General features: G+C 41.8%; 1 protein-coding gene across 6 annotated transcripts in view; it reads left to right on the top strand.

The window, feature by feature from the left end:
- The window catches only part of COL28A1 (collagen type XXVIII alpha 1 chain), a 185,470-nt gene that overhangs the window by 141,402 nt on the left and 20,899 nt on the right, over positions 1-23,169 (top strand). For 5 of the 6 annotated variants that reach the window (XM_073238793.1, XM_073238792.1, XM_073238791.1 and 2 more), the window contains 6 exons: positions 12,748-12,816; positions 13,334-13,414; positions 13,502-13,537; positions 17,718-17,754; positions 19,124-19,678; positions 21,210-21,367. In XM_073238793.1, the coding sequence (XP_073094894.1) occupies positions 12,748-12,816; positions 13,334-13,414; positions 13,502-13,537; positions 17,718-17,754; positions 19,124-19,678; positions 21,210-21,367 (936 nt within the window). Of the gene's footprint in view, positions 1-12,747; positions 12,817-13,333; positions 13,415-13,501; positions 13,538-17,717; positions 17,755-19,123; positions 19,679-21,209; positions 21,368-22,504; positions 22,643-23,169 lie in introns of those variants that run through there. The other variant, XM_073238796.1, reaches the window with a different exon arrangement.

The following is a 23,169-nucleotide window of genomic DNA, read 5'->3' on the forward strand; positions in this document are numbered from 1 at the left end:
CCATGGCAGGGCTTGACTATTTCAGTTACCTTATACAAGTACAGTCATGTGGCATTTGTCCTTCTGTGACTGGCTTATGCACTGAGCATGCCTCTGTTTGCTGCAGCATTATTGACAATAGTCAAGATATAGAAACAACTTAAATGCCCATTGAAGAAAGAATGAATTAAGAAAATGTGGTACACAAACAATAGAATATTATTCAGCCCCCATGAAAGAAGAAAATTCTGCCATATGTGACAACATGAATCAACCTGGAGGATATTATGCTGAGTGAGACAAGCTATCATATTTTAAAGAATTCATAGGACTTCAAAAAATTACCTCTGTAATCCCCATAGCACATCCAGAGACACATAGAAGAGCTAATAATGTGAACTGTCTAGTGAAAGACATTTTCTGAGAGGGCAACTGATTATTAGTCGTTTTTGTGCTTTTAATCCCTGGTAGAGAATAACCAGTTTATAGAATGCTACTTTCTTTCAGTAGCTATAATCCTTTGTGACAGGTGATATAACTCGGAGAACAATGCAGAGGCATATGTCCCATAACTCATGCCTCAAATACACGAATTTAGAAGCAATATATCTCCATTATGGCTTTTTGGTGTCAGTGGCAATGGTGCCTCTAGAATTTATGTATGGGAGAGAGAGCAATCTACATGCCGGGCAGCAGGGGGCCTGATTCCTGAGTGCTGGCACAGCAGGCACTCTGCATCCGGTGGGCTGGAGGTCACCTCAGGGGCACAGGACATCATGGGACAGAGTGCTGGGGCCTTGCACCCCACAAGCTAACAGAGCTCACCAAACCTACTGACAGGAAATAAGAGGCCTATAATTAAACCTGGCTGGAGGTCGCATGGGTATGTTCTTTTTGATATAATTAAAGATGTAACATACAGTCTAAATTCAGCTTCCCTTTCCCCAGAATGACTTAAGCATCTTTACCAGCCTTCACACCTAAAACTGTAACAGTCAAGACACATTGTGACAGCTGGAGCTGCTACCCTTTGCTTATGTATGAAGCTGCCGACTGTACTTTTCTGTCCAGCTTAAGTGTGTACCAGACTCTCACCATGCACTTCCTCTTGGTGTTTCTGAAACCTCTGGAAACTGAGGCAGGTTCACTCTAATTAGAATCTTCCCTTTGGCTACATGCCCAAGGATGCATGGCTTCTATTTTTTGGTATATTTGGAATTTCTAGGTTAATACTTGATGAGTATTATTTGCCTTTCCTATTCCTTTTTCTTTATGATCCTTATTCCCAGGGATTTGGGCAAGGGAGTAGCAGTAAATAGTTAAGAGGAAGCTTTAGGATGAAGCAGATACCTGCTGTGTGAGATGATAGGGCACAGGGGTGGTATGAACCCAATCACTGGTTCAAAACAATAACTGATTATCTGCTATGTGCCAGGCAGACACTAGGGATAAATTGACACCTTAAATGTATAGCCAGAAGGTACAGAGTGACTGGACATAGATCTACATGAATTAAGGGCAAGCTGAGATGAAGCCTGCAGAGAAAGAGTCTGGCAAAACAGGCATAGCCAGACTGTGAACGGCCCTGATGGCCAAGCTGAGGAGCTCTAGTGGGAACCTATCAGGGTTCTCAAAGTGCACCTCCCGCCCCAGCCCAACATTGCCTTAGAAACCATTGGAAATGCCATTTCTGGGGCCACACCTCAACCTATGAATCAGTAATCCTTCTTTGCACAAACTGTACAGATATTTCTGATGTGCACCAAAGTTTGGGAACCACTGATCTGATGATAGCTCTGGAAGGGTTCATTTATGTAAAAAACCCAGTTTTATGGTGATATAATTCACATACCATACAAATCACCTGTTTAAAATATGCAATTCAAGATATGTAGTATTTTCACAAAGTTGTGTACCTGTGAACACAATCTAATTTTAGGACATTGTCAACATTCCCAAGAGAAAGCCCAGGTGAAATGGAGAGGAAAGGAAAGGAAGCCAAGAAGCCATGTGTCCCATCACAGTCACTCCCCAGCCACCCCCTCCACACACACTTAACCTCCAGCCCCTGGCAACCTCCTGAGCTACTTTCTGTTTCTGTGGATTTGCCCATTCTGGACATTTCCTATAAATGGAATCATGCAATCATTGCTGGCTTTTTACACTTAGCAAAATATTTTCAAGGGTACTCCATATTGTATCAGAACTTTCTTTTTATGGCCAAATAACACTCCATTATATGAATATACCACATTTTGTTTACCTATTTGTCCACTGATGAATATTTGGGTTGTTTCCATTTTTTTAGCTATTATAAATAATGCTGTTATGAACATCTGTGTGTGTTTTTGGGTGGACATATATTCTCATTTCTCTTGGGTATATATCTTGCCCTTTTTAAGGACAGGAGTGACCTGGGAAGCTGAGTGTTTTGGTATATTAGAGCCTGGGGTAGTGCTTCTCACTCTCCTGCCCCCATACTCTTCATATACCCAGAACACTCCATCAGCAATGGTTCTCACCATTTCCTTTTCAGATAGTGGTGTGGGGGTAGGAGGTGGGCTGTGTGGCTGGAAATACCCTCCTCCCCTTGCATTCTAAAGGCCTCTTGCAGACCTCTTTCTTCTGCCCCACACTTGAGAATCTACGATGTAGATGGATATGAGCTAAGTAAAAACATGAATTAAGAAATAGCAATTTAGTACACATACGATGTGGTTCTGAACCAGGGCGAGTTTAGAAGGGATGCATTTGTTGACTCTGAACCACTATCTTTAGTGACTCATAACCTTCTTCCACCACTCTCAGCAAGGTATATGGCAAGGTATACTGCAAAGGCAAAGGTTAGTGTATACTGAAAGGTTATATTGAATAACCTTTCCTCTAGTGTGAAATACATTATTTTTCAACTTTGCTTTCTCTCCTCAAGAAACCCCACCAAGAGCACCACTTCTCAGAGAACTGTCTCTTCCTGCAAAATCCAAATCCACCCCAGGCAGTGCTCACAGCCTTCTCATTTTAATCTTAGAATTTTCACTTTATGACACTTGAAATACAAATGATTTCTGAGACAAATTATCTTCTTATAATTGTATGCAAACTGCTCTGTGTTGGGGTCTGATCTGCTGAAAGTGTTAAAAATGTGAACATTAGTCTCTGTGTTAGTTGCCTGTGGTTGCTGTAACAAATCACCACAAATCTAGTGGCTTAACACAACACCAACTTACTCTTTGCAGTCTTGGAGCCCAGAAGTCTAAAATGCATCTTATGGGGCTAAAATTCAAGTGTTGATGAGGGGCCCAGAGGCTCTAGAAGGTAATCTATTTCCTTGCCTTTTCCAATGTCTGGAGCCACATTCCTGTACTCCTTGGCTCATAGCCCCTTCTTCTGTCTTCAAAGCCACTGACTTACAGCTTTCTCACTGACCCCGCTTTGCTCTGTATCTATCACACAGCCTCCTGCTCTTCTGTCAGGTCTCTCCCTCCCTCTTATAAGGATATTTATAATTGTACTTATGATCTACCCTTATAATCCAGAATAATGTCCCTACTCAAGATCCTTAACTGCAGCACCTCCGCCAGAACTGGTTTTTCCCATGTAAGACAACATTCCCAGCACCAGGCACTGCACATCTCCAGGGGTCACTGTCCAGCCCACACCACTACTAAGTCAGCAGAACAGTGTTTGCCCTTTTCACTGCTGCTGGGTCCATTCTTGTCTGCTGATGAACTGCGGTGTGGCAAGGAGAAGGTCAGGTGGAAACCATACAACACTGTGTGGGCTCCTTTCACTCGGTGAACTCACACACAGGGCTTGGACATTGTGCTGGGTATGCCTGAGGCGGGGGGCCTCTCTGCTGCTGGGGAGCAGTGGTGCCACACAGGTTACAGCTTCAGCTGTTCTCTCGCCCAGGCAGCCCTGCTGACATGACTTAAATGAGTCGCAGTGGTCTTCTAACTTGTGGTAAACCCCCTACATGATTTATGCAACTTGTTTATTCTCCAGGCTGCTGCCCCAGGAGCTTTTATTAATAAGGTGGTCCTGGACTGAGTTCCACACTCCAGTCCAGAAAGCCTTCTTCTAACCACCTTCTTCAGTTGCCCCAAGTCATGACATCACTGCTGGCACTTTTCTACCCCCCTCCATTTTGATCTACACAAATCCCCAAAAGCTTCTTATAAAGTTTGCCTTTTATTAACTAGTGAGGCCTCAAGGCACTCAGGGGGGTTCATGAGGCTAAATAAGACATGTTTAGGGTACATGGTCTCTAGGAAACTTTTGCCAATAGATGGCCAGCCTCCACATCCACTCTTTCTAGCTCAGTTTGATATGTAGAGCCCTGAAATATGTACCTCAGAGGGCAGAAGGACAAATAAGCTGAAGAGCTTTACTTTGGGACTTTAAGATGAATGGGACAGAAAATATGTGAGCACCAGGCCCATTAAGAGACCCATGGCATGAGAGGTGCAGGTTGGTGTGGGGGTATTACCTTGGCTGCGGTGAAGATGGGACAGGGAGACTCCAAGCATGTGTCTGGTGGGCTGGGACTTACCCACTGATGGAATGAGGGTGTTCAGGGAGGACAGAGAAGGTCAGAACACAAGGAGAATCCCAAGCCTGGGACACTGGGAGGTGAATGAAAGAGGGAGAGACCGGAAACACAGCAGACATGACTGAGTAAGATTTCTGTATTGATGGATTTGTTTCTGACATGGTTAGCAAGTGGAAAGAGCTAGAAAGCAGACTGAAAGGTAGGCCTGGGGCACAGAGCCTGGGGTCAGACTGGGGACTAGAGGATTGGAGATTACCCCCACAGAATGCTGCGGAGGAGGACAAGATTGCTAAGAAAAATACACAAGTAAAAGTAAGGGACCATGGCAGACATCTACCTTGAGAGTGCAGAGAGCACTAAGAGAGACACTGGAGTTGTAAAAACCAAACTGACAATGAAACAAACAACAGAAACTCGGGAGGAAAGCCAGGAGACTGCCCTGTGCAGAATGCCAGCAAAGGCAGCACTGCAGAGTCCCCTGTCTCCAGCATAAAGCTGTCCTTGTCTGTCTCTATCTGTCATTTGTGATCCAAGTACATTCAAATGCCATGCAAGATTTTCATGAAATCTGGCAGGTTTTACAGAAGGCTATTTAGGCAGGAGAAAGTAATGAATGCAACTGAATCCAGCCAGTAAAGCCTCTTGAAGCCATGATGGTTTTTGCACTATGACCTATCAACGTATTTAATTCTAGCATTTATACTAAGAACAATTTCATTACCAGAAAATGAGACTAAATTTGTAATCAGATAGAAAATCATACAAGTGAGTATGTTCATCCACAAAGCAGCCAAACAGTCTAGTTAGGTGACTTGACTGTTGCTGAGATTATTTGTAAATATTCATGTGCTAATTGTTCAACCACTTTGACACCTGCTAGATATAAACAGAATAATGGAAGCAGGGACAGAAAGTTTAAGAAAAAAGACTGGGGGAAAATATGTCCAAATTAAGCACATTTGGCAAGCTGAGCAAGGTCAATGTGGACATTCAAATTTGTCAGATTCTTTTTGATGATATTGGTGGCCTCTGAAGTTTAGAGGTGAGTAGGCGCTACCTCCTTCCTCCTACATAACTTTGCTATCAGGTGGCATGATTCAGCAAGCTTCAGACAGGCGTCTACCCTATGTTTAGCTACTTAACAAAGAAAGCACAGGACAAGAAGGCATAGAAATGCTTACTGAGAGCTTTTTCCAAGTCCAGTCCTCTTTTAGGCACTTTGAGGAGTACTTGGCATAAAATGATCACTCTGAGGGAAATGCAACAATGCTCCCATGATGGGACTGGCTGACCTTTCAGTCAGATCAGGTGAATGTTTCTTCATTATGGAATGAGAGTAGGAGGAGGCACCTGTTCTGAATGAGTTCTAGGACTACAGCGCTCTAGCCAAAGTATTTGGCTACTGGGCTTACTGGCTCTTATTCCCCATTCATACAAGAGGTGAGGTACTTGTACCACATTTCTAGCTACCGTAAGTCCTGAATACCCCTGATTTCTCCAGGGATAAACTGTTTCTACCATTCCTCTGGAGCAAATTCAGATAGTAATCACTGATTCATACGTCTTTAAAGTGTGGACTGCTGAGCATGGTATTTCAAATATTAACTCAGCACTCCTAGAGTATAAATTAAATTAATTTGCAGACACACATATTCATGATACTGTCTAAACTGAAGTATATTAAGGTAAATTACAGACACTATAACAATTATCTTACTTTTTGCATAAATAGGGAAAAAGCCACTGTGGTAGGCTGAATAAAAGCCCCAAAGATGTCCATGTCCTCATCCCTGGAATTCGTGAGTATTACTTTATATGGCAGAAGGAGGTTTGCAGATGGAGTTAAGCATTTTGAGATGGGGAGATTATCCCAGATTATCATGAGTGTCCTTGTAAGAGGGAGACAGAAGGAAAATAGACTATAGAGGAAGAAATAGAGATGGTGGCGTGGAGGAAGATGGAGCAAGGGGCCACAAGGGAAAGAACACAGGCGACCACATGAACTGAAAAAGTTGAGGGAACACTAGCCCCTCAGAGCCCCCAGGGGAAGCAGCCCTGCCACACCTTGACTTTAGCCCAGTTAAACTGATTCTGACATCCAGAACAATAAGAGAACAAATTCACGTTGTTTTAAGCCACTAAATTTGTAGCGATTCATTACAGCAATAGGAAATGATTATAGCTATCAATATTCATGTCAGCAGCATTTCAGTCCAGCTAGTGGAAGTTTCCATAGGAGCTCTTCTGACAGCCCTTGGTGTACATGTGTCTTGCCAATGGGTTTCAGCTCTGGGCAAGTTCACTCTGGATTCAGTGAGACCAAAGAATGATCATGGAACGTTCTTGGGGTGAAAGGGTTGCACCCAACTTTATTCCCACAGTGGCAGGTCAGTCACTAGAATCCCATCCACTCAGAGCGAGTCTCCATGCAGCAAGCAGTCTCTGCCTCTGGGCCTCTCCGCCCCCGCAGCATCTCAGTCTCTGTGTGCAGCGTTGCCACTGCTCCAGCCTCTGCTCTGCTCTCCTGCAGCCTTGCAGCCCTGCCACCCTGTCACACAGAGCACTGGGTGGAGCTCTTTATACAGAGTCATAGCAACGTATTGCCCACACGTGTGTGTAGTGAGCAAGCCGACCAGTGCCAGGTGAGAATCCTGGTCACAGGAACCTTCATTTTATCCACAACATGGCTTCCAGTTCTTAGGTTATAAAAAAAAGACCCTGCCTTGAGGGCCCTAGAGAGGGAGAGTAACAAATGGTGTAGGTTTTAAGCTGCTTTTAGGAATAGACACAAAGTCAGGCCCTGAATCTGTAAAAAGTAAACTATTTCCCTTCCTCTCACAGAACACAACAGTACTAGATCACTGTTTGAATGAAAAATCAAATGTAATGAAGCCATGTTGTGCCATTAAGTCCATCAGGACAGTATTCTGTTCAAGTATCAGGTGAGCCTGGGCTACATTCCAGCAAAAGCCTCTCCTGACGGCAAGTAATTGAATCACGCATTGATTCTATTCCTAACCAAATGGGCTGCATTATTGAACAAGCACCAGGCTGTCTTAGACCCCCTAGAAAATGTTAACTTGTCAAAATGGGATATAAAGTTAAAGGAATTCAATTCCACCAAGGAAAAATTTTAAAGAAACTGAAGGCTCTTGATTTTCAGGTTAGAGAAGGGGAAGCCACCGAGAGTACTCTGCCGGGAAAGAGCTGCAGAGAGAGTCAGCTGTGCCTTTGGAAGAACGGCCAGCTTTGCATCAGGGACAGAGAATTACTGTTCACAGCATTGCTGTGAAATAAGATGCAACCTGAGGTGACATGGAAGAATTGCAAAAGCCTCAGTTTTATCATTTATATACTTGCTCCCTGGGTTATTATAGAAACTAAACAAAAGTATGTCTAGCTCTGTGATTACCTAGCTCAACCTTCACTCATAGGCCCACAGTAATAATGGCAGTTGCTCATTACAACAGGAGGTTATTATGCTCAGAACTTCAGAGAGGCAATAAGGACCAGAATTGGTCAGACCACTGGGTTGTTCTAGGGATCTCTAGTTAAGTGCCTTTTATCTACACGTACAATTACATGTACCCCATAAGCTGCTAGGAAATACCATTTGTTTCCTTGTATAGGGAACTAGCTGTGTCCACAAAGCATAAAAAAATAATCCCTTCCAATATAGAGTGGTTTCTGGATTCCATGCCAAACACTTGTATGACAATTCAGGCAGTTCACCATGTCTTGCTAACTGTACCATTTACCACATCTTACCATAATACTGGCTTTCAGGTTGGCAGGAGGCCTGCTTGATAAGATTCTACTCCCTACTACACAAATTTATCAAAATTTACAATATTCTCTTACATAACACTTAAAATTATAAACAGAAAACTGTCATTGATATTACTACCATTTCTAGAAAAATTCATCCTTTTAAGTGCACAGTTCTATGAGTCTAGCAAATCCATAGGATGCTTCTGATGGTCTGCACTGTGAGGATGGTTTCCTGACCCTTCTTAAATGATAGGACATCTCTCTAATGGTCTGGGCCCAGAATCCATTCCAGCAAGTTTTATTTTGTTTCCTTCCCTCAGCTGCCAGAGGTCGCCGTTTGTGCCCTAAAGGGCACAGTGTTTGGTGTACTTCCCCCAGCAGCCTAAGATTTTTGTCACATGCCTTTCCCTGGGGGATGGCAGCTTCTCTCCCCTGAGCTGTACTATGAGGGAAGCTTCAGGACTGTCCCGTCTTTCATCCGGGGAGGTCCCCAAAGGGCCTGTGTGTGAATTCCCTTCACGCTTGACGCTCCCAGGAGGCCTATTCTCTCACACTACCCCACACTCCGCCTTTGGCAGTTTGCTATGAATTCAAAGTGAATTTTTCTTACCAGCTTATCTGACCTCTGGCTTCTCCAGCATGTAAGCGCATGTCTATATCCTCACTCCATGGAGGACCATGTGTTTCCTTAGATTTTGAGTTCCTTGGTTGCCCTGTAACCACAGCACTATGATGGACTCAAGGCAAGCTATGCTTTCATAGCTTAGTGAGCATTTTTTGCTGTGACTGAAAGCAGCCTTCTCTAGTTTTTAACACCCTAACTGGAAAACAGATATCCATTTTTTTTTATTCCAGTTTTTTCTTACTGTACCTTCCTAAGAAAACATTTGGAAAGAAAGATTGTTTCTTGACATATCAGCATTGCCAAAAAAAAAATCTATTAAAATATTCACATAGTTGTGCAGTGCACTATCCTTCAAAATTTCTTTCCCAGAGAATAAGCAATCATCTGAAAAATTTGAACCAACACCTGTTTAGCAGGACAGATCTAAGAGTGAGGATAGAGGTTAAGAATCTGGGTTTGAAATCTGGATTTAATTATACCTTTAGATAAACAGGTTCTTTCCTGCAGGTGCTTCTGACCCATGCTGAAATAATTGTCTATCATTTTCCCAAGACTTATAAGGAAAAAATCTGATGGATAGCATTCTCCTCTGCCAAGCTGAGGCATGTACTTGCTCAAGGCTTTTAGTCACAGAGAGTCCACTGTGAAATGATAGAAAGCCTTCAAGTATTTTAAAAGGAAATTGGTGATTAAAAAGGGGGGAAAAACCCATTTATAGGGAAACCCAGTTGCCTAGAACAGCTACAGTATTAACAATTATATATAGAATGTCTATTTTATAAAGTAAGGCAAAATAAATTCATGGTAAGTGGCTACTCTGAGGTTCTTCCCTGAGGGCATGGCGATGAAGCCGTGGCAGCTTTTAACTTTGCTAAGAAATAGGGTCACTTCTTAAATGCTGTTAGTAAGTCATAAGCATCTTCTACATTAGCTGCTGTAGGAATGTGGAAGTTTGTAAAAATTATTTTGAATAACAGAAAGGCATTGAGTTCTTTGGACCCACTTTGTCTAGATACAGATTCAGACCACAGTCCTTTATTTTTCACTCTTCTGGTCCTTGGGGTTGGGACAAAGCCAACTAGCGGTTTCCTTTTGGTGTCCTCCCATGAAGCTTCAACCTCCCTCACTCCTGGCTAGGAACCCTACTGCTACCCACCCCAACTCAGGGACCTGCGGTCACAAGCATTCCTTAATGACCCAATACTACCTTTCAACTGGGGAACTGGTTGAAAATGCCCTCATTCACCTCCACGAAAAAAGCTGAGAAAACTAATTTACACCTAAGTATCATTTACTGATACGTTTTTCTTAAGAGGATATCTCTCTTGTCATTTTTAAAAATTTTCTTTTTCATTAGAACAGAGAAAGGCAGAATCTTAGGCAGGTATTTTCCCACTGTCCTTCATATCACACTGTGGCTGGCCACCTACTCTGTATGTAGGCAGACCCTTCCACCCTTCATACTCAAGGTGAGGCTACAGATCTACTCTTACTAGAGCACATTTTTCAGTAAGTGTCATGAGATTGATTTGTATTATCAACACATTCCCACCTATTCCTTTTCATCCCATCTGTGTTAATACGGCAACCTTTGGAAATGGAACATATTTTTCTCCTCTCCTTTCAACTGCTTAACTCTCCAGCTTGGAATCTATGTTGGTTTTCAGTTTGGGGCATATTTAACTGGCACTGATATCCCTATCCAGGGTTCTGGGGTTGCCAATGCCACCAAGGTTTTCTGGTGGGAAAAGATGGTTTATACTGTGAACTGAATAAGGAAGACCAATGATCCTTTTCCTGTCTCCTCTAGCAACTCAGCAACCGAAAGATAGGGTGCTCTTTCTTCAGGCCTGAGTCTCCTTGGAGAGGCCTGAGACCTGAGTCAACATTGCATAAACACTGACCTGGGCGCTTTACTATGGCACTGTGATTGGCTCAAGAGTTAGTGGGGTGAAAGAGACAGTCAGTAAATGAGTTCTCTGCAACTGGACCTTTGTAAGGAACTTGTTCTAAGTCCTTTAGAGTTGAAGTGGGACAAAACTCTAAACCCATACTGGCCATCCAGTTAGAAATACAACACGGCAAAGGTGAAGAGAACCTGAGAGTTCAGTGAAACCAACGTGCTGTGAGGGGCTAGGGATGGGAGCAAGAACTGGGTACCTCAAGAAGAAAATTCCATTTCTACTCATTTTCTTTTGTGCTCTGTATAAGATTTGTTTAATTAAAGGGCTCCCTCCTAGGGATGTGTGCAAGTGTGCAAAGATATATCAAAGTGTATTCATTAAAGCATTATTTGTGATAGGGAAATACTGGAAACAACTTAAATATTCATCATTAGGGTAATGGATAAATTGTAGTCTAGTTTTTTAATGGAATATTGTACAGCAGAGAAAATCAACAAACTGTATATGTACTCAGAGAAATTTCATGCAGATAATGTTGAGATTTAAAATACAAACTGGATATGTAAATATATCATTTATCTGAATTTAAAGTATTAAAATTGTGCAGTTTTAGAATATATACATATGCAGTTAAAGCATAAAAACATGGATTATGAGTGATATATATTAATTTCAGAAACCTCTCTCTGAAATTGAAACCTCTCTCCTTAGGGGAATGGGACTGGGGATTTCAATGGTATCTGTAATACTGCATTTTTCAAATATAGTAGTATGTAGGTGTTTTTCTTTTCCATATGAATTTTTTGTATCTGAAATATTTCATTATAATACTTTTAAAAATAAAGGGTTCTCTCGATTTAAAAAGCTGAAAAGCCAGTGAGCTAGGAAAGGGACTCAGGAATGTTGATACTAAAAGCTACAATGGTCTCCAAGCAAGCCTCTGCAGCCCCTTCCAGAAGTAACCTTCTAAAGCCCATCTTGCTTTTTAAAGGCTCACAAACCTATGGAAAAATGCCCACACCTATCCCAATCTTGGATTCCCATTTAGTCGATCTGAGGTTTTTATTAAGCATACCAGTGATTCCAGTAGGTGTGGTCAGGATACCTTTGAGAAAGATGAAGGTAAGCAAATCAAATCCTAGGAGCCCATGATCCTTCAAAACTCTGCCAAGTCATTGCTAATGATGATTTAGAATTAAGCAACTTCCATATTATGATTTTATCTATTTATTAGTGATTATTCCTGTTTCATGCTCAACATCATAAAAACCCTTTAAACCTGTGTGGTTTGATGGGTTGAGGGGAGGAAATAATATTAAAATTTGATGGGGAAAGTTAAACGCAAGTCCTGAAATGAAAATATTTTAATTTTCTGAATTAAGGAGGTATTAAATATCGATAAATAGATTCATGTTGCTACAAATTATCAATCATGGAATAACAGTGTATGGTGAAGCATATAAACAACTCCTTGGTACTAACTGGGGAAGAGATGCTGTTATATCCTCTTTTTCTCTATTATTAAGATAATAAATGCTTTATCATATCAAAATATAGAAAAATATAAAGAAGATTATAAAAATCACCATCAATATCACAACTGAAATAACAGCTGTTGGCTATTTGTGGACTGGTTGGTACCATTATTCATAGGTTGAAATCAGCCAAGGTGGGAGTATTTACACCACAGAAATAGGTAAATGCTATAAACCAGCTCCCCCACTCCTACCCCAGTTTCAGTAGTTAAATTTTTACTAGCTGAACATGGGGTCCATCTGACATATATACTCATCCACCCCCAATTTAGATAATGCTATAGTGCTGTTTTAAAACTGCTAGTGTATATTTGACTCAAAGAATATTCTGAGTTTTCCTGGGAAATTAACAGGAACATCCCTTTCTCATATTGTGTGTAGGGGGAGCAAGGACCTCAAGGCTTTCCAGGGCCAAAGGGCATGACAGGCCATGGCCTCCCAGGCCAGAAGGTAAGTATTTTAGGACCTTAGGTTTAGTATCACAATAGCTTAACTTGAACTTGGGAAGAGTTCTCATATACTTGTCATGCTCTTCTTTATGATTCTCAGAGGAAAAAAAATCTATTTAAAAGTGAACCCTTATGCATTTTCTTTCCTAACTACAAACATGCTTACTTTATCAAATCTCACTTTCTTCATTCTCAAAAGCCAACTGATAAAGGAATAAACCCTTACAAAATACCGTGTAGAAGATACCAGATAACTCAGATGTAAAATTATATAATAGTTGAACTTTCTGAAGGCAGTGCGCTGATCTGATGGTACCTCAAGGTCTCTTTACCTTGGGATCTCTGGATCTACAGGAATGTAAATAAAATGTTCCCCATTTTTTTCCTATAGTATATTTGTATCAACATGAACCCCAGGTCGTCAAGAAATACTAGTTTCAAATAAACCAAATTTTAAAGGCTTTCGTATTTGGCTTTACCATTCACATTTTAAACTTATTTTTTCACTATTTGTAAAGGGGGAGTATGGAGAACAGGGTGACATGGGGAAGAAAGGTGATAAAGGGGAAACAGGAGAGCCCGGATCTCCAGGAGAACAGGCAAGGAGTGATTTTTAAAATCTTCCTGTAATTTTATGTCAGCGAGTCCCAACCTATATTGACTGTTACCCTTTCTCCACTAACTAGGGGTCACGAGGACCGAAAGGCGACCAAGGACTCACAGTGAGTATCACTCCTAGAGGGTGACAGGGTGTGCACTTGTGAAATGACTACATTCATGTTTAAGCTTTAGAGATATGAATTCTTTTGACACAGGGCTCCAGTTGTAGTTAAATGAAAGTGTTGCTGCAAACACAGGGTTGACTTAGATGCCTGAGGTGAGTGCATCTGAACAGGGGGAGAAATGCCACCCGGCAGCCCTTACTGGGTCTGGCGGTGACGTGTGACTGCTCGCCTCTGATCCCTTGTAGAAATGGTAAGCTGGTGAGCTGTTTAAAAGAAACCATATTTCAGAATGGGGATTCTTTTTTCCTGAACTAGTTCCTTTAGGAGGTGCACAGAGGAGAATAGCAATCACAAATTGGGATTACTTTCATGTACTGATTCACTTATTCAACAAATACTTGTGAAGCATCTACAGGCTTTTCCACATTCATCTCCCTACATCACTGCAAACCAAAAGCCACCTCTTTGAAGTCTCACACAGTGGGAAAGCTCTGGAATTTCTATAGCATATTCTAATTCTTCCTGATTTGAAGGCACTATATCTCCTGGAGTGGAGGAGAAATAGGAATCTTCTCCTTTTTCCCTTTTTGATTTTTCTGTGGGTTGGGTCATGTGCTAGGGATGCTGATCCAGGTGTGAGGGGGGTGGGAGATCAGATAGTGAGGGTGAGATGAGAGCTGGGCATATGACAAACAGAACTACACATGTTTTTTATGGCCTCTTTGCACTTTTCTCTTTGTTCTTCCCCATCACAAGGCAAAGCCCTGCAAATGGTGGATGAAGCAGCTACATATACAGCAATTCCTCCCCAAAAGAAGCAGGGGAGAGTGTATGTAAAATGCCCAGAGGGAAGTTCCCCACAGGTTTATACCCTCCCTCCTATCCCACATGGGGAGGGGTCTGATTTCCTTTATCCATTCATGCTCATTTCACCAACATTTATTCGGCACATACTCTGGGCCAGGCTCTCAGATAGGCCTTGGTGAACTAGTAGAGAATGAAAGACTATGTATCTGGACTCAAGGAGTTCACAGCCCAGAGGAGAGAAAGACAAGCAAAGGAAGGTCACCTGCAGGTTGAAAACTGCTGTGAAAGAAGTAGATATGTAACAGAATGTGTATGATGGTGTTTGGGGACAAGATGGGCTTTTATCTGTTTAGCAGAAGGTTTTTAACTAAGAGGCAGAGACCCTAGAAATGGCGATGTCATCCTGCTGACCTTGGCTTTCTGGATTCTAGAAAAAGGGTCTGACACTGTATTGGTTCTTTCACTCTAGTACCACCGTTATCTGGTAGTGCAGAGGGCCCGGGGCCCATTCTCTACAGGACCCGCTCTGGACCTCTAGTCCTGCTCCATCTGCACCCCTTTCCCTGAATCCTTGCACCCAAGGAGCGACCTTCTATCCCCCCTCTGTACCATGCCCCCTCTCTACCACACTCTGGATTCACAAGATCCCAGAACCGCCTGCCCAGGCAGCCTGTTTGGAGAGTCAATAGCACCGACCTGTATGCACAGGCCACCTCACTTGTGGTGTTTCGAGGGGACTTGGACAGAGCTCAGAAGTGAGGACTGTATTCACCACATGAATACTGGCCTAGGCCCCACGCAGTGCAGGAGTGGTGGAGATGGGATGCAGTGAGAATGGGACAGGTTGTGTCCCTTTTTGCCCAAGACCCCACATTAATCCACATGGCAGCTCCATGGAGACATGCCAAGTCAGACAGAAAGCTTAAGCAATATACCCGATGTCACCTTGCTAGCCAGTAGCAGAGCTCTTATAGGCAGAGTTGACTTGTTTGATGTCAAATCCAAGCTGTTCCCCAAGAAATGCTGTTCTTAGAAGGCCTCTTTCCTCTCCCCACCCCTATTCTCTCCATGATCAAATATATCCCCAAACAGCTATTAGCTGCTGATTCGTTTCAGACTAACAAACTCTTCTTTTAAGAGGCAAATACTATTGATGGAGCTCAATGTTTTATTTTATTATTATTGTTATTATTGTTTACCCAGCGTTTTTTTTTTAATTCACTTTACACAGGCAGTGCATTTTTCAAGTAGAGGAACCATGTCAGTGGTGTGGGGAAGGAGTTTTTCAGAGACAGAACTTTAAGTTTGAAAATTAGTAACTAGTAAGAGCATATACCATTGGTATTTTTCATCTAACTTAGCATCATCATTATATAATGATGCTGCTTTGATGTGAGATTAACTCAGACACATGATTTTTCACCTAACAATATCAAGAGCAGTTACAACATGAGAAAAATAATAGGATAAAATTTTAAAACAAAAAAGATTTCAAGTGTCCTTGTTCACAAATGGTGCCAAGTCTATATAAATAAAGTCTATATAAATAAAGAGAAAATTGTTAAGATGAAGAAAATGACTCAGTCAACCTTAATGTGGGAATAGGGTGTTATAGAGTTGAGATAAACAGTCCCAATTTTCAAATTCTATATGAAGCAATCACCAAGTGAGAACTAAAGCACACTACACTACTTCCTACCTCAGCACAACACAATGGAGTTTTACCTTTGGCTTCTCATTCTCGTGTGTGTCTGCACATGCTATTAAAGGTGGAAATAATCTAGCTCAAACCTTGAGTTGAAAACTCTTCTCATTCTTCCCCCTGCTTCATATCCCTCAGTTGGCAAAAGGAATGTTTTCCAAACTAATTCTGATGACTTCACTAAAATTCATTGCAGTCTAGGCCAATATAAAAACTAAAGTTACCTGAGGGTTACTAGCAGGTTTCTGTTTCATGCATATCTGATTTGTAAATTGTTAACAACCCTCCCTATAGGAGAGGAAGGTCTGTTGTCCCATGCAGGGGGTTTGGTAACTGACTTGTAGAGAAGCTAAGGGATTTGTCCAAAGACTCATGACCAGCCAGTCGGAGATCAGTGTTTTAAGAATTCACACCACATTGTTTCAAAAAGACTGTGTCTCTTCCTATACCTTACAAGTCGGCATTTTCCCATTCCACCCTCTGTCTCCTCTTTCCTGTCTTCAAATTCTCAGGCAGGGACAGCCATTAAAGGAGGGGTGATGTGTGGTTTGAAAAGGCTAATTTAATAGCACAGAAACATTGTATGAAGAATGAAAATATATTGTTTTTATATTACAAGTATTTATAAGTACGTGCTATCTTAATAGCATCGTGACATATGAAGATTGAAAAAATATTTGTATATTGCAAAAATAGAAAAGAATATGTTGGAATCATTAACTTTTACTCAACTTATAGTAAAAAAAAATTATTAAATGCCCTGATTAGTCCCTGTGCATGCTTCTATTAAGTCATGTTACCCAGCTATGTCACCTACACCCCAATTCTGTCATTACAGATTTTTCCTTTAAAACATCACTTTTGCAACTGTTAAATTTTATCTCCTTAGATCAAGTCCACTCTTCCTTCCTGTTGAAATTTCTGGGCTTCTCTGCTTCTTTCATTGATCAAGTTAATCATCCCTGTCAGCTTCCTGTTTGGCAAACAGAGACTTCTGCCTTCCATAGTCTCATCTGTTACTGTAAACATGCTGCTCCGGACAGGGTGCTGGCAGATTTACTTCCAGGACCCAGCTCATCTCCGGCCCTTTTGTGGAGCTAGAGAAGGAGCATTCTGGAACATTTCATAGAAGAGCCAAAGTGGAAGTCTTAGGAAACTGTGGAGGGGACTTGCGAAACTGGGGAGTGGTACAGAAAGGAGGAGGGATGTGGCATAGAATGAATTCTCTTTCAGCCCCCAGGCTTGTCTTGGTTGCTCAGCACAAGTGGATTGAATCATGTAATTGAACGCCTGCATTGCCTCACCATTGTAGGTGGTATTTTGTGGATCTAGACTCTGTGCTAAGAGCTCTGTGTGGGTTACCTCATTTAATCCACAACACAGCCCTGACACCCAGATCCTGTTAGGCCACCTGATATAAAGGTCACACAGCTGATAAATCCTAGAGCCACAACTTGAACTCCAAAAGTCTGAGCTTCTACATTTCCCAATTCAAGCATATTTCTGTTATGATATATTATAGCAACCTTTAGCCTCTGTGCTATTTATTTTATTTTCTACAGGAGGGTGAAACCAAATGGCCCAATGCTGATTGTAATAAGACCTATCTTTTATGAATATAGGAAAAAGTTTGGTCATACATTTAATACATTTTCCTTTTTCCTCCAGAAAGAAGAAATTGTCAAACTTATTTTTGAAATATGTGGTAAGATCTGACTGTCAAGAAAAAAAAAATCACTTTAAAGTACCAACCCCACTATGTTCTGTGTTAGTCAAGATAACATGCTCACCCAGAAGATGTGTATTATATAGCTTATGGAAAAGTTTGAAGCTCATTTGAAAAAATCAATGTGAAACTGAAAGGAAGCAGTGAGAGAGGTGGTGGGAACCCTAACTTAAAAAAAGAGAATCATCTTCCCAGGGTGGTTAAGAGCTTGAAGACGCTGGCCTAGAGTATGTGGGCAGCCAGGCCTTTGTAAAGCACAGTGCTTATTTGTATTCAGTGACATTTACCTGAACCTAAGAAGAAAAGGAAATATGACTACAGGGGCCCAGCTGGCATTTGAGTCCAGCCCAGCTAGTGATTACAAAATCTACGTTTTTCCTGAAGCAAGAAGTCTTTCTGATTTGAGTTCCAAGCACTGTTTCTAGAGTGCATTCCACTTCAAAGGCAGGACAGAGTCAGGAAGGCATTTTGTTTCACACCTCTATCCAAACGCCTCTACAGCTAAACACAGAGACTTAAAATAGAGTTACCAGAAAGAAGTAGTAAAAAAAAAAGAGAGAGATTAGCACAGAGGCCAGAGATTAATAGACTAATGAGGATAAGAGAAACTTCTGTACCTAGAATGGAGGCAGAAGCATCACTGTCTTTCTATACAAAGAACCTCAAAGACTTCTGGACTTTAAGAACCAACTTGGGACGCTGTATGGTGCCAGGCTAACGCAGATGTGGCTTCCCTTGATAAGACGGGAGTCACCTTAGTCATCATTGTGAGTGCCTGGGGACGTACACCAGCATACGTAAGGACAGCTGTTCTTGTGTACAGTCGAAGCCCCTAACCCTTCTCTTGCGATCCCATTCCCTTACTCTACCCACTGGCCATGCCAATGTGTATATATCCATTTTCACTTAAGGACTGGTTGAAGACTGCAATATTAGTGTTTAGATTCAGATTAAATTTAAGTAGTAGAATGATAAAGAACACATTGAGGATAGTGGTTATCTTTCAGGGAGAGAGAAGGGGATGTAATTAGGAAGGCATACACAGGAGTACTCTTGTAGAAATATTTTCTAACCTGAGAAATCAGCACATAGGTGTTTATTTTATCCTGTACAGTGTTTTGGTTTTTTTTTTCTTTTTTTCAATATATAATTTTTTTTAAAAGTTAGGTATAGAATCCAGAAGGGAGACAGTTGTCAGCTGCGTTCAGGTACAGAAAAGGCGGGTAACAATCCAGGCCTCTAGTACATCCCTGCCCCTCTCTCCCCTCTTCCCACCCATCTGATACCAATCAGTGATTTTTTTAATTTTCATTCCTGCAATGTTTCTATCTCAACATTCATCTTTTAGGTTGTGGGCCCAAATGCAAAGAGACTCCGCTAGAGCTGCTGTTTGTGATTGACAGCTCAGAAAGTGTGGGACCAGAGAACTTCCAGATCATCAAAAATTTCGTGAAGACTCTGACAGACCAGGTTGCTGTGGACATCGCCACAGCCCGTGTGGGCATAATCAACTATAGCCATGAGGTAGAGAAGGTGGCCCATCTGACGCAGTTCTCCAACAAGGATGACTTCAAGCTGGCTGTGGACAACATGCAGTATCTAGGGGAAGGCACGTACACAGCTACGGCTCTGCATGCAGCCAACCACATGTTTGAAGCCGCAAGGCCAGGTGTAAAGAAGGTGGCCTTGGTCATCACCGATGGGCAGACAGACACCCGAGATGAAAAGAATCTGACAGAGGTGGTGAAGCATGCCAGTGACACCAATGTGGAAATCTTTGTGATTGGTGTGGTGAAGAAAGATGACCCCAACTTCGAAATGTTCCACAGAGAAATGAATCTAATTGCCACTGACCCAGACAGTGAGCACATTTATCAATTTGATGACTTCATTACCTTGCAAGGTAATACTGCTCCAGGGCAAAGGCATTTACACTGATATTCCAAGCACCATATTACTGATTTATCCTGACTAAAATTGGAAATCTGGAGGCTGATGAGGCTTATGCCATGTTTAAATTGTAACATGGAGACTCCAGAAGTTAACAGTTAGTGTTACCCAGTTTAGTGGTAAGTTTAGTGAGTGAGTACAGTCCCTCATCTTTGTTCTTTTGCAGGAAGTGCCAAGTTAGCCTTGGAGTTGTTTAACTGGGGATTCTGTGGTTGAAGGACATGGGTGGAAAGAAAAGATAGGATTTGGGGGTATTGCTGATTAATGTTCAAAAGTTACCTAACTTGAATAAGAAAGAGATGGAGCAAGCCAGCTGCAAGGCAGAAAATAACCTGTGTAGAGTCATAATGACATAAGAAGTGCTGGTGAATGAAAAAGAGTTATGATAATATAAAGAGACAGGACACACAAATACTGGGATTATTCTGTTCTAGTCTCTGTTATGAAAACAGATAATGATGAGTAAACACGTGGATGTCAGAGTTTATTTTAAAGAACAACATTTTTAATATTCATCATACGGTCCTGCTAACTTGATGGGCTTCCCTTTGCTACTTCACGCTTTCGCACGAACTGATTTTCATGAGACATTCTAGACACTAACTCATCTGTGATTGAAGTGTGGTCAGTATGGCTTCACAATGAAACATGTTTCAATTCTTTGGAAACTGAAAAGTCATTCTGGCAGGGCCCTCACCCAACAAGCTTGTGGAGTTAATAAATCTATGCTTAATATGTTTGCAGAGTTTGGGTTGGCTCCATCCTTCCTTCTCTGCCCATCTGGGAGTGGGTCCTGATGTGGCCTAGCACAGACCCTCCTCGCCTTATGCTGCCCTGGCCAGTTCTGGTTACCAATGTGGCTGGCCTTACAGACAGCATATCAGGCTCAGAGCCTTCCTACTGTCTCCCTTTTCCTCCAGACCTTTCTAACCTGAGGTCCCATTTTCTTACCATCCTACTGGGTGACTGGTGGTTTTATCTGATATATTAAATCTCACTGGTCTGTTAATGTGTTAGAATGGCCAGAGATATTGTACATTTCAGAGACAAACTCAATTTTAATAACTGAAGACCTTTATCATAGCTTAATCAATGGAGACAGCAATCTGTTCCAGCCAGTGAGAGATCTGTTTTTGGACTGCTTTGCCTTTTGCTATCCCTAAAACCAGAGGCAACTGCCTATTAAATTTCTTATGGACAAGACTTACCCCTGCCATGGAGTAGTTCACAGTTATCTGATGCTAAATGATAACAAGCATTTAAGTCATTCTCTTATCTATTTGGGCCATCTTATATTATTAATATATTTTAGATGTCCTCTTAGAGATATGTAAAAATGCTACAAAACTTAGTTCACCTAGCAGTTGATTTCAAGTGATAAGAAAGTGTGTTTATTTTAAGAAGAGTACAAGATCTCTTTAAACATGTTTTGAGTAATATTTCATTGCTCCTACTAAACTCCTTTTCTGCTTATCTTTTAAAAGATACCCTGAAAAAAAAATTGTTTAAAAAACATTGTGAGGATTTTGATTCCTACCTCATTCAAGTTTTGGGTTCACCACCGTTTCAGCCTGGATTTGGGATCTCAGGGGAAAAACCCAGGGAATCCACTCCACAGCCTCAGGAAGAAATTTCTGAGTCTGTAAGTAACTGTCTTGCTTCATGTGTGAGTTTAAAAGTGTGTATTCTGTTTGTTTTACATCAAAGACTATCTTGCCTTACACCATCAAGAATCACCTGAGGTATGTGTATTTCAGATCCATGGGTCTAAATGTTAGCACCTTTGTCTTCATATTTCCAGTTCTGAAATAGCTTTGGGGCTTGAGCATGATTATGAGATTCTTAAGTATCTCCATGTTTTATAAGTAATTATTATATGTTGCAAATAATATTTTTATATTACACACCTGCCACCACCAAAGCAATCATGTGTGCTAGAACAGATTAACTCTACACTATTTGAATGACCCACTTGCCAAGCCTTGCACAACCTTTCATGCCAGGTCACAGGTCCCCGTCATCTGTCTGGCATTCACTCCCAACTCTGTATCCTGTCAGGTTTCTCCCAAGGGCACACACGCTCAGCCTGCCACTCCCCCATGCTCAACACCATGGTCTTGCTCGCTCGGCTTCCCCCTCCTGTGCCCAGAGTGGGCCTGGGAGGGAGGCTATGCAGGCATATGGTGCTGGAGGATGCTCTGCTGCCTTGATCATGTATTCATGAAAAAACTACCTCCCAAAGGTCCTGAGACAAATGTGACTGTCTTCATAGCAGGCTTCTTGGCACTGACCTTGCTGATCAGGTCATGGGCAATTATTAGCTTCTTTAGGTGAAAACTGGAGAGCCTTTCAAAGTTACTGATGAGTGAGTGTTGTAGTTCCTTGCCCACCAAGTTACAACTGAAGCAGGTCTAGACTGATCTCTACTTTATATAAGGCAATCTCTAGCAAACTGGGCCACAGAAGTCACGCCCCTATTCTTTAAGCTCAATGAATTTTCACTGTGCTGTTCTTTAGTGAAGACTTCATAAATTTGAAAGACTCATCATGAGCAAGTGCAACAGCATTGTAGCATCAGGAGTCAGTGTCTGTTTGGGCTAAGGCCCTGTAAAACCTCCAGATCAGTAGCTGGACTCAGGACCATCTAGGAGTCAGGCCTAGTGTGCCACAAGGGGATGGAAGAGAGGACTCACTAGATTTTTATACCCTCTTAAAAACAGGGCAGAAAGGCCTCTAACACACAGTGGTCCCCCCTTATCTGCGGTTTTGCTTCCTGCAGTTTCAGTGACCCGTGTTCAACCGCGGTCCAGAAGCAGATGATCCTTCTTCTGACTTACCAGAAGGTCAAGAGTAACCTAACACTGGGTCACAATGCCCACATCATTCCCCTCACTCCATCTGGTCCCGTAGCCATTTTATCATCTCACATCACCATAAGAGGGGTGAGTAGACTACAGTATGATATTTTGAGAGAGGGAGACCACATTCACATAACTTTTCCTATAGTATATTATTATAATTGCTCTACCTTATTATTAGTTATCATTGTTAATCTCTTATTGTGCCTGACTTGTAAATTAAATTTTACCATAGGTCTGTATGTATGGGATAAAAACAGCACATATAAGGTTCATACTATCCAGTTTCAGACAGCCACTGGGGGTCTTGGAACACACACCCTGTGGATACTGACTCCAAGATGGGTGATCCCAATTAGGGCAACAGCCTGCCTCTGAAGTGTAGACTGAAATTAACACACTCATTCTGTATCACCTGGTCTGTCAGGGATCTTGGACTCTTTCTGTTCCAGGTCATAGGGTAAATGGCCATTTGATCTTTGTTGCATTTACTCAACTCTTACCTTAGAAGTGCAAAAGCTGCCCTGGCCAGTATTTATGTGAATGAGCATGGCTGTGTTTGGATAAAACTTATTCCCCAAACAGC

Source organism: Manis javanica, chromosome 6 (assembly GCF_040802235.1).
Source record: "Manis javanica isolate MJ-LG chromosome 6, MJ_LKY, whole genome shotgun sequence".
NCBI lineage: Eukaryota > Metazoa > Chordata > Mammalia > Pholidota > Manidae > Manis > Manis javanica.